General features: G+C 65.0%; 1 protein-coding gene and 1 long non-coding RNA gene across 2 annotated transcripts in view; one reads left to right on the forward strand and one right to left on the reverse strand.

Annotated features, from left to right (window-relative positions):
* SDK2 (sidekick cell adhesion molecule 2) overlaps positions 1 to 8898 on the forward strand; it is a 50276-nt gene extending 41378 nt beyond the window's left edge. The window contains exons 34-45 of the mRNA XM_054221997.1: positions 426 to 482; positions 753 to 854; positions 1086 to 1201; positions 1925 to 2111; positions 2588 to 2725; positions 2822 to 2983; positions 3115 to 3240; positions 4039 to 4203; positions 5021 to 5161; positions 5825 to 5963; positions 6313 to 6439; positions 7494 to 8898. Coding sequence (XP_054077972.1) covers positions 426 to 482; positions 753 to 854; positions 1086 to 1201; positions 1925 to 2111; positions 2588 to 2725; positions 2822 to 2983; positions 3115 to 3240; positions 4039 to 4203; positions 5021 to 5161; positions 5825 to 5963; positions 6313 to 6439; positions 7494 to 7847 — 1814 coding nt within the window. The 3' untranslated portion in view covers positions 7848 to 8898. The remainder of the gene's footprint in view (positions 1 to 425; positions 483 to 752; positions 855 to 1085; positions 1202 to 1924; positions 2112 to 2587; positions 2726 to 2821; positions 2984 to 3114; positions 3241 to 4038; positions 4204 to 5020; positions 5162 to 5824; positions 5964 to 6312; positions 6440 to 7493) is intronic.
* On the reverse strand, positions 3866 to 5427 carry LOC128918116 (uncharacterized). Its single transcript, XR_008469443.1, has 2 exons — positions 5035 to 5427; positions 3866 to 4407 (listed from the first exon to the last, which is right to left on the reverse strand). It is a non-coding gene; the product is annotated as an uncharacterized LOC128918116 (long non-coding RNA).
* Positions 8899 to 12545: the final 3647 nt, after the last annotated feature.

Below are 12545 nucleotides of genomic sequence, written 5' to 3' on the forward strand. Positions count from 1 at the left end.
CTGCAGTGTTGGGTGTGCACGTGTCTGCACCTAACATGGGTGTCTGTGACGTCCCGCTGTGTGTGTCTGGGTGTGCTGCCATCCTCAGACCCCGCTCTGGGGACAGCAGGGACGCGAGTGACAAAGGCAGAGCCCAACACCGGACCTTGCCCCGTCCATTGCTCTCAGCTGTGGTCAGACCCCCGTGGAGACCCCGATCCTCAGCCCCGGCTCGTGCCGCACGGGGGATGGGGCTGGAGGATGGAAAGGTTCCTTGGTGCTGTGACAGCCCCATTGGCACCTGGGGGTGACAGGACCCTTGCAGGGGACCCCTGGCCCACCCTGGGGTGGGCAGCCGTGCTGGGGTGGGTGCTTGGAGGTGGGAGCCCACCCGTGCTGTGTGCGGGACTAACCGCTGCCTGCTCTCCCTGCCCTGTGCCGCCCAGCCGTCTACGCCGTGCACAACCTCAGCGAGGTCTCCCTCACCCAGTATGAGCTGGACAGTAAGTCACCGCTCCCCCTGCCCCTCCCTGCCACCCCCGTGCGTGTCCCCCCCGCTGCCACCCCCTTACATCCCTCCCCTGCGCCTGCCTGTGCTGTGGGGTGAACCGGGGTGAGCCAAACACCCTGTGCCCAGGGACCCCTGTTGCTCCTTGGGGACACCCCCCTCTTCCCCAGCCAGGGGGGCTCCGCGGGGTCCCCTGGGGGTAGCAGGACCCCCACACCGCCGGCCACAGGGAGCTCACCCCTTCTCCCCTTTCCGCCCCACCCAGACCTGAGCAAGCACCGGCGCTACGAGATCCGCATGAGCGCGTACAACGCTGTGGGCGAAGGCCCCCCCAGCCCCCCCCAGGAGGTGTTCGTGGGTGAAGCGGGTGAGTCCACCAGCACGGCCCTGCCTTGCGAGGGGCTGCCCACGGCCGGGGGCCGCGGGGAGGGGGCTCCACTGCCCTGGGACCCTCCGCTCCTACATCCTGTGGCCCCCATCCCCTCTAAACACCCCTGATGTGCCGAGACAAGTTAGTGTCCCCCCCCACATCCAGGGGGGGCTTTCCCCTACCCTGGTCCTAGCAAGGCCATCACACCGTCCCCCTCCTTCGGCACAGTGCCCACTGGCGCGCCACAGAACGTGGCAGTGCAGGCGGCCACGGCCACCCAGCTGGATGTCACCTGGGAACCGCCACCCGCTGAGAGCCAGAACGGGGACATCCAGGGCTACAAGGTACCGCACCCCGAAACCTGGGAGCTGGCACCGAGCCGGGGCTCAGGGACACTGGGTGTACTGGGGAGATGCTGGGTGTCATTGCAGGGTGATGAGTTCTCCTGGGAGACGCTCTGTGTGGTGTTGGGTGCGGGGAGATGCTGGGTGTACTGGGGAGATGCTGGGTGTACTGGGGAGATGCTGGGTGCCCTGGGAGGCGCTATGCGTGCCGTCGGGGAAGGGATTCTGGGGAGATGTCGAGTGTCTCGGGGAGATGCCGGGTGTTCCAGGGAGATGCCGGGTGTCCCATCCCGGTGCTGAGCGCCCGCGGGGCGGCAGGTGGCGTCGTCGGTCCTCGGATGCAGCCGGGATGCAGCCGGGATGCAGCCGGGATGCCCAGCCCCGTGCTCTAGACACCTCCTTGGCCACGTCCATGGTGGTTCCTCCTGCTCGGCCCCATCCTTTGAGAATTAGGCACAGCTCAAGGGTGATCTCAGGGTGCTCGCTCGGCAGCGCAGCGGTGCTGGGCCCGGAGCCGGCTGCGAGCGGGGCTCACGTCTGATGCTCAGCACCATTCCTTTCCCTCCAGCAGGCTCAGAGCCCTCAGCCACTCTGGGATGGGGGCTTAGGAGCCCGGACAGGGCTGCGGGGGTGTTTGGGCATAGCAAAGGGCCTGGGGAAGGCGAGATGGACTGGATCCGTGCATCACCCAGGTCTCCTTCCCCCCTCCTCTTCCTCCTGCAGATCCACTTCTGGGAGGCTCAGCACCAGAACGAGAGCGCGCGGGTGAAGACGCTTTTCCTGCCCGAGAACGGGGTGAAGCTGAAGAACCTGACGGGGTACACCTCGTACTGGGTCAGCGTCGCCGCCTTCAACGCGGCAGGAGACGGGCCCCGCAGCCCCCCCATCAAGGGGCGGACGCAGCAGGCAGGTGGGGCCCGTGGCATGGCTGCCCCCAGCCCTTCCCCCTCCCCGGTCCCATCCAGACCCTCCTGCCCCTGGGCTCTGTGGGGAGGTGTCCCCATGGGTCCTGCTCCAGTGGTGTCTGGCTGGTGGCCCTTCATCCCAGCTGCATCCCAGCTTCTGCAATCCTGAGCAGATACCAGCCCCGGGCTTACCCCAGAGGGTTTGTGGGTTGGGAGGAGAGTTTGTGGGTTGGGGGGACACGGAGATGAAGGTCTTGGGAGGAGAGAGATGAGACTCGTTCCCCCTGTCATGGGGGGAGCCCTGGCAGGGTCTTTGCTGCAGTGGGGATGGGGGTACAGGGGGGTGGCACCAAGGGGGTGTGAGATGGTGGTGACGAGTGCTCCAGCCCCGTTAGGGTGGAGGGAGGGAGAGGGGCTGGCTGGGTGCCGGGGGTATCCCCTGGGAGCGCCGACCTGATCCTGGCCACCCTACTCCTCGCAGCCCCCAGCGCCCCCGGCTCCATCCGATTCAGCGAGCTGACCACCACGTCGGTGAACGTGTCCTGGGAGCCGCCACCACTGCCCAACGGCATCCTCGAGGGCTACAGGCTGGTCTACGAGCCCTGCATGCCCGTGGACGGTGAGGGCATGGCAGGGACCCCGGGGGGAGGCTGGGGGCATTGGGGGGAGCTGGGAGGGCTCCGGCGAGCACCCGGCTCAGCCTCCATCCCCGCAGGTGTCAGTAAGATCGTGACGGTGGATGTGAAGGGGAACAGCCCGCTGTGGATGAAGGTGAAGGACCTGGCCGAGGGTGTGACGTACCGGTTCCGGATCCGAGCCAAAACCTTCGCTTATGGGCCAGACGTTGAGGCAAACATCACCACGGGGCCTGGGGAAGGTACGGGGGGACATGTGGGATGCCGTGCCGGAGCGAGGGAGGAGATGACATGGGGACATTTCACCCAGTGCCACCGGGGCTGGCATGGCCACATGCCAGTTTGTACCTCCAGCTCTGCTCTGGGTCCCCAGGTGCCCCCGGTCCCCCCGGCGAGCCCTTCATCTCCCGCTATGGCTCGGCTATCACCATCCACTGGTCGAGTGGGGACCCCGGCCAAGGGCCCATCACCAGATACGTCATCGAAGCCCGTCCTTCAGGTACGGCAGCTCCTCCCTGCTTTCCATCCCCACCTTGTCACTGGTGGTGCCTTGGGTTCAGGAGAAAGGGAAACTGAGGCAGGGAATGCTGACCTCTCCCAGGTCACCTGTCAGGCTGGGTTGGGGATTCGGACCCGGGTGTCTGTGGTGTTGGCCATGAGCTGGTCCACGAGGAGCGCGCTGCCAAGCGGCTGCTGCCTGGGGCTGATGGAAAGGGGCTGGCGAGCCACGGGGCAGCACCCATCGATGCTGCTGCTTCCGTGGGCACGGAGGTCCTGACGCTCCCCCAGATAGGCAAAGGGTTTTGAGGGGTGCCAAGGCTATCCCAAAACGGGACTCCCCATCCCCTCGGCAGGGAGCCATCAGGCACGGCCATGCTCTCTCCTGCAGCCCCGGGCTAATGATTTCTCGCTGCCGCAGAGAGTACAGCTCAGACGACCCAATCGATCGCTAACGGGGGTCGGTGACGCTCCCTGTGCAGTGGGGCAGCACCTGGGAGGGAAACCCCCGCTACCCTGAGCCATGGGGCTGCCGGGGCTGCCGGGGGGCTGCGGGGGAAGCAGGTCCCCAGGGAGCTGCTTTGGCCTCGTCTGTGAGTGGGGGCAGGAGATCGATCAGCTGCGTGCATCGTTATGGCTTTTTAATGATGCTGCGGGGAGTGAGCTCCGTGCCTGCCGCGGCCGGGAGGGACGGGCAGATGGTGGAGGGCAAACACTCCCGGATGGAGGGAGACCAGCCTCTCGCCCTGCGGAGTCCTGCAGAGCCGGTAACCCCTCCCAGGGACCTTCTCTCTTCCAGATGAGGGGCTCTGGGACATCCTCATCAAAGACATCCCCAAGGAGGTGACCTCCTACACCTTCAGCATGGACATCCTCAAGCAGGGGGTCAGCTATGACTTCCGCGTCATCGCCGTCAACGACTATGGCTACGGCACCCCCAGCACACCTTCCCCCTCCGTGTCAGGTAGCCAGCAGGGGTGGCACCTGGGTGTCCCCTGGGGGATGCTGTCACCCCCATGCCGGGGGGGAGAGTCCCAGTGTTGCTCTGTTTTTCGTGGCCATCTGTTGTGGTTTAACCGCAGCCGGCAACTCGGACCGTGCCATTCGCTCACTCCTCCCCCTGCCAGTGGGATAGGAAGAAGAGGGAGAAAAGGGGAAAACCTGTGGGCTGAGATACAGACAGTTAAATAGAACAGTAACAGAAGAGAAAATAATAATAATAATAATATACAAAATGAGTGATGCAATGGAATTGCTCACCACACAGTGACGGATTGCCCAGCCCGTCCCAAGCAGTGATCGTGGGTTCCTGCTCCCTGTCCAACCCCCGTTTATATACTGGACACGGTGTCTATGGAATGGAATATTCCTTTGGACAGTTTGTCCTGCCTGTGCTCCCTCTCAGCTTCCATGGGAGGCTGAAACAGTCCTTGACTTAGTATAAGTATTACTTAGCAACAAGTAAAGCAATACGTGTTACCAACATTATTCTCATACTAAATCCAAAACACAGCAGCTACCAGGAGGAAAATTAACTCTATCCCAGCTGAAACCAGCACATCATCACTGAAACCCATCTCCCCAACCCTGCCTGGCTCCTACAGAGCCCCAGATCCTGCTGCCAGCAGCATCTGCCAGCCCTCCCCTTGCAAAGCCCCCCCCATCCCCCTTAAACCTGCTCCCTCGCATGGATCCAGGTCTCACAAAGTTCCCCAAGGAACTATATATACTGGTTTGCCCCCGACGCCTGTCCCCCTCTGATCCTCCCTGCTGTCCCCCAGCCCAGAAAACCAACCCCTTCTACGAGGAGTGGTGGTTCCTAGTGGTCATCGCCCTGGTGGGGCTCATCTTCATCCTCCTCCTCGTCTTTGTGCTCATCATCCGCGGGCAGAGCAAGAAGTACGCCAAGAAGTCAGACTCGGGTGAGTGCCGGGGGTGTGGTGGGTGCTGACGGGACCCTCCGGGGTGCCAGAAGGGGGGTGCAGAGCCCTGACCCCGTAGGAGCCTCTCTGGGGCTTCCCTGCCTGCCTTTGGGGTCTGAGCGGGGCAGTGGGAGCCTGCCTCGGGGCACGGCTCCTCCGGAGACACGGTGACATCCGATAAAGATGCTGCGGGCTTCCCGAAGAGTGCTGGGAGCTAAAGATTAAATAAGCGACTTGTCCCGCTGTCAGCTGCGGAGGCAGGGCAGGCCGGGGGCTCGGCAGAGGTCAGTGGGATTAGTCAAACACAGTTCTGTTTTCTTAGCTGTATCAAGGGCTCAAATTGTGGGGAAAATCCAGACCTCCTTGTTAAGCAAACAGAGCGGCTGAGCCGAGAGCCGGAGGCGATGGGGCAGGTCAGGGCGTGAGCCAAGGCGGGCAGGCTCGGCACAGCCGGCGGCGCTGGCCACGGGGCTAATACATGGCCACTGCCCCGGGACTGGCACCTCATGGCATCCCCAGGCTTCAGGCTTTGGTTTCTCCAACGCCGGAACTGGCACAACCCTCCCTGGGCCATTCCGCAGCCCCCCTGCGCAGGGTCCTGTGCAGGGTGCGGGCCCCCCCCACTGTGCTGCCCGGGGAGGCTCTGAGCATCCCATCCCGCAGGGAATGGCTCCAAGGCGACTGCCCTGAGCCACGGCGAGATGGTCAGCCTGGACGAGGGCAGCTTCCCCGCCCTGGAGCTCAACAACCGGCGCCTCTCCGTCAAGAATTCCTTCTGCCGGAAGAACGGCATCTACACCCGGTAAGGACCCCCCCACACCACAGCCCCTTTCCCAGGCAGGGGGGAGCTTTTTCAGTCGTCGTGCCCATCCCTCCATCGTGCACTCCCCGTGAGATGGGCATGGGGCTGGGGAGGGCTGGCACCCCTGGGGGGTGACCCTGTTGTGCCCAGTGTCCCCCCTGCCATGAGCTGCAGCCGCTGCACCAGCCCTGATGTGCTGGGATGCTGAGCAGCCTGAAAAGCTGGGAATCCTTGAAAGCCAAGGGGGAGGCTTGGCACGGCTTGGGGGTGGTCCCCAATCCTGCCCCAGGGGTCGGCTGGGCTCATCCCCAAGGGGGGTACCTGTGCTGAGCCCTGGCCTCTCCCGGAGGTCCCCGCCACGGCCCAGCCCCGGCAGCCTCCACTACTCAGACGAGGATGTGACCAAGTACAACGACCTGATCCCTGCCGAGAGCAGCAGCCTGACGGAGAAGCCCTCCGAGGTCTCCGACTCGCAGGTGAGCACCTGGAGCTGCACACAGGGACGGGGACCCGGGGCGGGGGGGGTCAGGATGGATGGTGCTGGGAGCCCTAGTCTCTGCCCACCGAGATGCAGATCCTGGTGCACATTTGGGAAAAGCAATGCTGGTCCCGCTCCCCTGCCCCATCCCGCTTTTAGGCAGCGGCATCCCCCGTGGATTTGCGGCACAGCCCCAGCGTGAAGCTGGCACAGCCCCCCGGCCCGTGTGCTGGGGATGTGGCACTGCGGGGGGTCCCCGAGGGCTGCTGGGGACAGGAGAGCAGCGGGGTTGGGGACTGTCCTGCTGCCAGGTCGCTGGTGGCAACAGCTGCGGCTCTGCCAACCCTGCAAAATGGCACATTTGTCTCCTCCGGGAGAAACGGGCAGCTGTGGCCGGGCGGGATCGTGGCCGCGGGCAGCTCCCCGGGGAGGCAGGGGGACATTGCCCCGGGGATGGATGCTGGGAGGCATCTGGAAAGATGAGGCTGAAGCCCAGGGGAAGGTCCTGGGGGTCCCTGTGCTGTCCCTGAGCCGCAGAGGGACCGGGGAACCCCCCTTGCTGCCTGCACCGGCTGTTTCTTTTGCCTTGGCGGGGCGGTTGCCGGCTCGGCTCCCTCTTGCCCTGGCGGGGCTGGAGTGGCTTTTGAGGAGCTGTGAAGAGCGGCGGGAGCTGGAGCTGGCGCGGAGCAGCTTCCCCCCGCCTCAATGGCCCCTTTGTGCACGGCCAGGGGAAGCTGAATCCAATTACCGCCAGCGGGGAGGCAGGGCCGCCAGCACCCGCCTCCCAAAAACACCCTCCCCGCCAACCCCTGGGGCATCACGGCCTCGGGGGCGGCCCCCCCAAGGGCCCCCGCAAGCCTTTTGTGTGAGGTTTTATTTTACTTTGGCAAGAGGCAGAAACACCCCAGCAGTGCCGCAGCCATCCCAGCCCCTTAAAGTCTTTTGGGATGCGCTCGCCAGCATCCCCAAAGGAGCATCGGGGAAAGCTCAGCCTAGTTTTGGGGCTGGGGGGTGATGCCCCTTACTGACCCCATCCCATCCCGTTTCTTTAGGGCAGCGACAGCGAGTACGAGGTGGACCCCGGCCACCAGAAAGCCCATTCCTTCGTCAACCACTACATCAGCGACCCCACCTACTACAACTCCTGGCGGCGGCAGCAGAAGGGCATCTCCCGGGCGCAGGCGTACAGCTACACCGAGAGCGATTCGGGGGAGCCCGACCACGCACCCCTCTCCAACAGCACCTCCACGCAGCAGGGCAGCCTCTTCCGCCCCAAAGCCAGCAGGACTCCCACCCCCCAGACCCCCGGCAACCCCCCCAGCCAGCCCGGTACCCTCTACCGCCCACCCGGCAGCCTGGCCCCCGGCTCCAGAGCCCCCATTGCTGGATTTTCTTCTTTCGTTTGATATTTAAACAGAAGCGAAAACAAACAGGAGGAAAAAAAATATATATATATATAAAAAAAAAAAAGGAAAAAAAAGAAAAGCCCCCAAGAAATTAAGAAAATAGAAAAAAGCGGTGAGGGGGAGAAGAGGAGGAAGCGGAGAGGCTGAAGGGCCACGGGGCACTGAGGATGGCACTGGTGCCATGGCGGGCAGCGTCCCCAGGCTCGGCGTCACCGCAGGTGTTTCACTTTCTCGGCAGCGCCGGAGCAGAACGCCGGGTGCCTTCCCTGGGGCTGGGGAGCAAAACTCAGCTCCTCTTTTCGGCCAAAGCTTCCTGCGTTCCGGACTCCTCGGCTGCGGAGGGATGGGAGGGTGCGGGGTGCCAGGGCTTGGCGCCGGAGTTCGCCCCTGGCATCTGCCGGCCTGGCCGGGGTCCCGTGGGTGCTGCTGGGCTGGGTGCGGGGGCTCTGGCCATGCCAAACCCTGGCCCCTCCACTTGTGGCTCCCCCAGGACGTGGGGACAAGCGGTGACGCAGAGACCCCCGACTGCGGAGGGGAAGAGGAGCTCTGCTGATCTTAAAACCTCTGGACATGAAACTCCCACCCTGGACCCCCCCAGCCTTTGGGGGAAGGGGGCAGCCACTGCGCCAGGAACCCCGGGGGCAATTAATTCCTCCCCTCGTTAGTGCCTGGTCGAGCACAGCACCCCCCCAAGGAGAACACAGGACTTAAACCCCAGGAGAGCCTTACCAAGGTGCAAGCGGTGCTGATGTCCCCCCCCCGCCATGATTTTGCACCCTGAGGCTGCGCCGGGGCTCTGGCAAGGGCGATGCGGTGACCGTAGCCACCCCTCTGCATTTCTGGTGGTTTGGGGAATTTTTTTTTAATGGGGTTTTGTGCAGAGGCCTGGGAGGATAAGGGGCAAGCAGGGGTGGCGATGCCCGGGGGGGTCCGGGGCTGTTTTGGTGGTCTCTGCGTAGCAAAACCCCCGCAGTGCCTACGGGTGAGCCAGGCACCAGCCCGGCGGGGCCGCGGCACCAGGGCTGAGCCGAGGGAGATGCCAATAAACAGCCTGAGGATCATCCCGTCTCACGTCTCTGTCACCCTGCTGCGGCGGGATGCGTCCGTCTGTCCTGCTGGCCCGGCCGGGCTTGTGTCACCCCTACGGCACTGGAAAGGAACCGGGCAGAGGGTGCTGGAGGCTGCGGTGCCGGGATAGGGCGCAGAACAGTGCGTGGAGCTGTGATGGCTGTATCCCTCTCTGTCTCCATCCCGGAGCAGTGGAATTGGAGGGAAGGGGGACCCAGTGGTGGGATAGGGGAGGAGGGAGGTGACTCCATGCTTTTGGCATCACCGGCGCCTGGGATTTCTCCTGGTTTGAAGCCACCCCCGCTGCCTGCTCTGCCCTTCAGGCCTGGCAGGAAAATCCGGGTGATGGGCTGGGGTTCCATTGCCCGTCACCCCCCAGGCAGCACACAGCACGGGTCTGGAGCGAGGGCTGGGGGAGGCTCAGCCTGCTGACAGCGCCAGCACCGGCACCGCTTCCCTGCCCGGGGGCTCTTTGCTCCCTGGGGGCTGTGGGATCTGCCGCAGGACCCTGCTGCCGACAGGGCAGGGGCTTGGAGCCCCACACAGGCACGTGCCCAGACCCTCACCCTGGCGTGAGCAAGGGTCTGGGGCTGCCAGAGGGAGCGTTTTGCAGGAGGTGCATCTGGGGACTGGTTTGAGATGGGGGTGCGTGACCCTGAGCCACAGCCCCTCTTCACCCGTCCGCTGGGCTGGGGAGAAACTGGGGAGGCTGCGGTGGCATCGCCCCCCGAGATGTGGCCACCGGCAGAAGTGCTGTCCCCGCCTCGGCGTGTCACGGCGGCCCCGGGGCTGGCGGGGAGCAGAGGGCATTGCTGGCAGGTGACTCATTGACCTACTTGGGAGCTGGCGCCGAAGGCAGCGCAGCACCCAGGGGTGCCCGTCCCCTCCCTGGGCAGCAAAAGGGCTCCCGACACCCTGCTAAGGTGGGGATGTTGGCACAGGGGCAGAGGGGGGGGGTCTGCATTTGGCTGGACAAATCCTGCCCTTCATTTGCAGTCTGGCTCCAGCCCCAGGCACCCCGGCTTGTGCAAGAGAGACCTTCCTCCCACCCGGGCTGGGACGCGGAGCTCACAGAGATGCAGGGCAGAGCAGGTCTGGGGAGTCGAGCAACACGGGCGAGCTCCCCATGCAAGGGATGCTCCCTGTGCGAGGGACGCTGCTTGTGCGAGGGATGCTCCCTGTGCAAGGGATGCTCTCTGTGCGAGGGATGCTCCCCGTGCAAGGGATGCTCTCTGTGCGAGGGGTGCTCCCCGTGCAAGGGATGCTCCCTATGCAAGGGATGCTCCCTGTGCGAGGGATGCTCCCTGTGCAAGGGACGCTGCTTGTGCGAGGGATTCTCCCTGTGCGAGGGACACTCTCCTCCCACGCAGGGCGTGTGCCAGCCCCTGTGAGCAGCAACAACCCAGCGAGCACCGAGACACGGTCCCTGGACATGTCCCCTATAGTGGGGACAGTGGGATGCGGGTCCCAGGCGGTGCCTGTGTGGGGTCTGCGTGTGCTCCCCAGCACGGCGTCGTGCTGCAGCCCCCGCAGCCAGGGCAGAGCAGAGCCCAGACCCTGCTCGCCCGCCCCGGCCAGGCTCATCCCTGGCCCCGGGGAGGAGAAGCCGGAGGGTGCAGCAACATCCACGGCAGGTTTGGAGCTGGCGCCATGCCGGGAGGTGAAGCCGCTGGTGTGGCTGTGGCCAGAGCACCCGGGGCCCTGTGGCAGCGACGGTGGCAAAGCCAGGACAAGCCCTTTCTGCTGGTGGTTTCCCATGGCTGACGGGTGCGGCACCCGAGGAAGTGGCGGATCCCACATGCCACCGCAGAGGTGGGTTCACCCTCTGCGCCCCAGGGAACCTCCTCGGGGACGGTCTGGGTGCCGTGCAGGGCACAAAGCCCACTGTGGGCACCGCAGAGAGGGGCTGAGTGACAGTGGCAGTAGCGGGAGCTCTCCTCACCTGTGCTGCCTCAGTTTCCCTGTGGCACAGGTGCCACCGGACAGGCTGGGCTTGCGGGGAAAGGCACCATGCTCCCTGCTGAGCACAGCCACCTCTCTCCCACCTTGGCTTTCCCCACGCTGCTGCCACAACCAGCTCTTTCCAAAAATCACTCCTGCAGCCCCAGCCCCACCGGGCAGGTCCAGGCTGCCCGTGCCCAGTCCCGCTGCTGCCTCTGCAGCCTGCTCCATGCGGCCAGGGCGAGCTGTCGGCAGCAATCAGCCCCCGGGGACCCAACTGGCCTTGACGTATCTCCCGACTCCTGCTAGGTGGTGGCCTGCGGTTCTCCCAAGGGCAGGGCACCGCTCGCTTATCAGGGTTGGCGAGCCGAAGAGGGGCAGAGGGGAGAAGCTGCACCCCCAGACCTTGGCGTGCGGACGGGGCGGCACTGGAGCAGCACCCGCTCGCTGCCCCGGACGCGATGGGGAGATGTTTGTGTGCTAGAAATGGGGGTTGTGACCTGTAAACGTGGGCTGAGTCTTGTGATTTATTTTTATTTATTTAGCCGAAGCGGCATTGGTGTTGGAGGAGTCGGGCAGTAAGAGTTTATTCTCCCGGTTGAGGTTACATCGAGCAAGGAATAATCAGAGCAGAGAGATGCTCGGTGTGCGCTGGAGGAGAAGCAGCCCTGCAGCGGGCTCTCCCTTTCCTCCGCATTTCCCTGATTCCCCGCCAGCTCCTGGGGCAGAGCCGAGTGTCCCCACCTTTCCCTTGCCTTGGGCCGTGGGGACAGGGACAGCCCCTCTTGTCACGCCGGGGGCTAGACGGGACTCGGCGCATCCTCAGAGCCCCGCGTGCCCGGGGCCCTGCCGCCTCCCGCGCCGTGCCAGGCTGCGAAGCTGGCGGCGCGGGCAGAGCTGCCGGTGACAGAGACGGCGGCAGAACACTGCCGGGGCGGCGGGGAGAGGAGAGCGGCGGAGAGGAAGGACCCAGGTCTGTGCACCTTGTCCCCGAGGCGCGGGTGCCCGGCGCACGATGTGGCACCCCGGCCGAAGGTGTCCCTGCTCCCAAGCTGTGCCAGGTTTTCCATGGGGGCGGTGGGTCCCCGCAGCAGCCACGGTCCAGGTGGGATTCCTCAGGGTGATGGGAAGCCGGGGCGGCTGCACCGCGGCCGGGTGATGGGTTCCCGGGCAGGCGGCGGGTTGTGCCAGCCTGTTCCCCGGCAGTGCCGGCCAGGGGAGCGTGTGGGTGGGAAAGGCAGGAGGCTGCACCAGGAGCGTGCCCACGGCAGGCTCCGACCTGCACACAGCTTGTCCCGGCGCTCACCCGTGCTCCCATGGGTGCCGAGGTGCTGGTGGTGAAGCAGGCGGCGCATTCCTGCCGGGGTGCGCCGGTTAGCCCAAAAACCGCTCACCCCTGGGCAAACAGCATGGGGAAGGGGTGAAACCCCCCGACTGTGGGTGCAAGCTGGTGTCCGTGGGGGTTAGCGGGGCTGACAGGGGGTTTCTGGCAGCATCCAGCCCTGGGGCTGGAGGTATGTGGGGGGGCTGTGGGGGCACTTCCCTGTTCTTAGCACCTTGGGGTGTCCAGACAGTGATCCCCACACCCTGCTGCAGCACTGGGGCTCGGGGAGCCTGGCTCGGCAGCATCTCCTGCGCAGCCGAAGGCAGAGTCGGCAGACAAAGCTGGCAGGCGCTGGCAGCAGGAGG

This window comes from Rissa tridactyla, chromosome 15 (genome assembly GCF_028500815.1).
Source record: "Rissa tridactyla isolate bRisTri1 chromosome 15, bRisTri1.patW.cur.20221130, whole genome shotgun sequence".
Taxonomy (NCBI): Eukaryota; Metazoa; Chordata; class Aves; order Charadriiformes; family Laridae; genus Rissa; species Rissa tridactyla.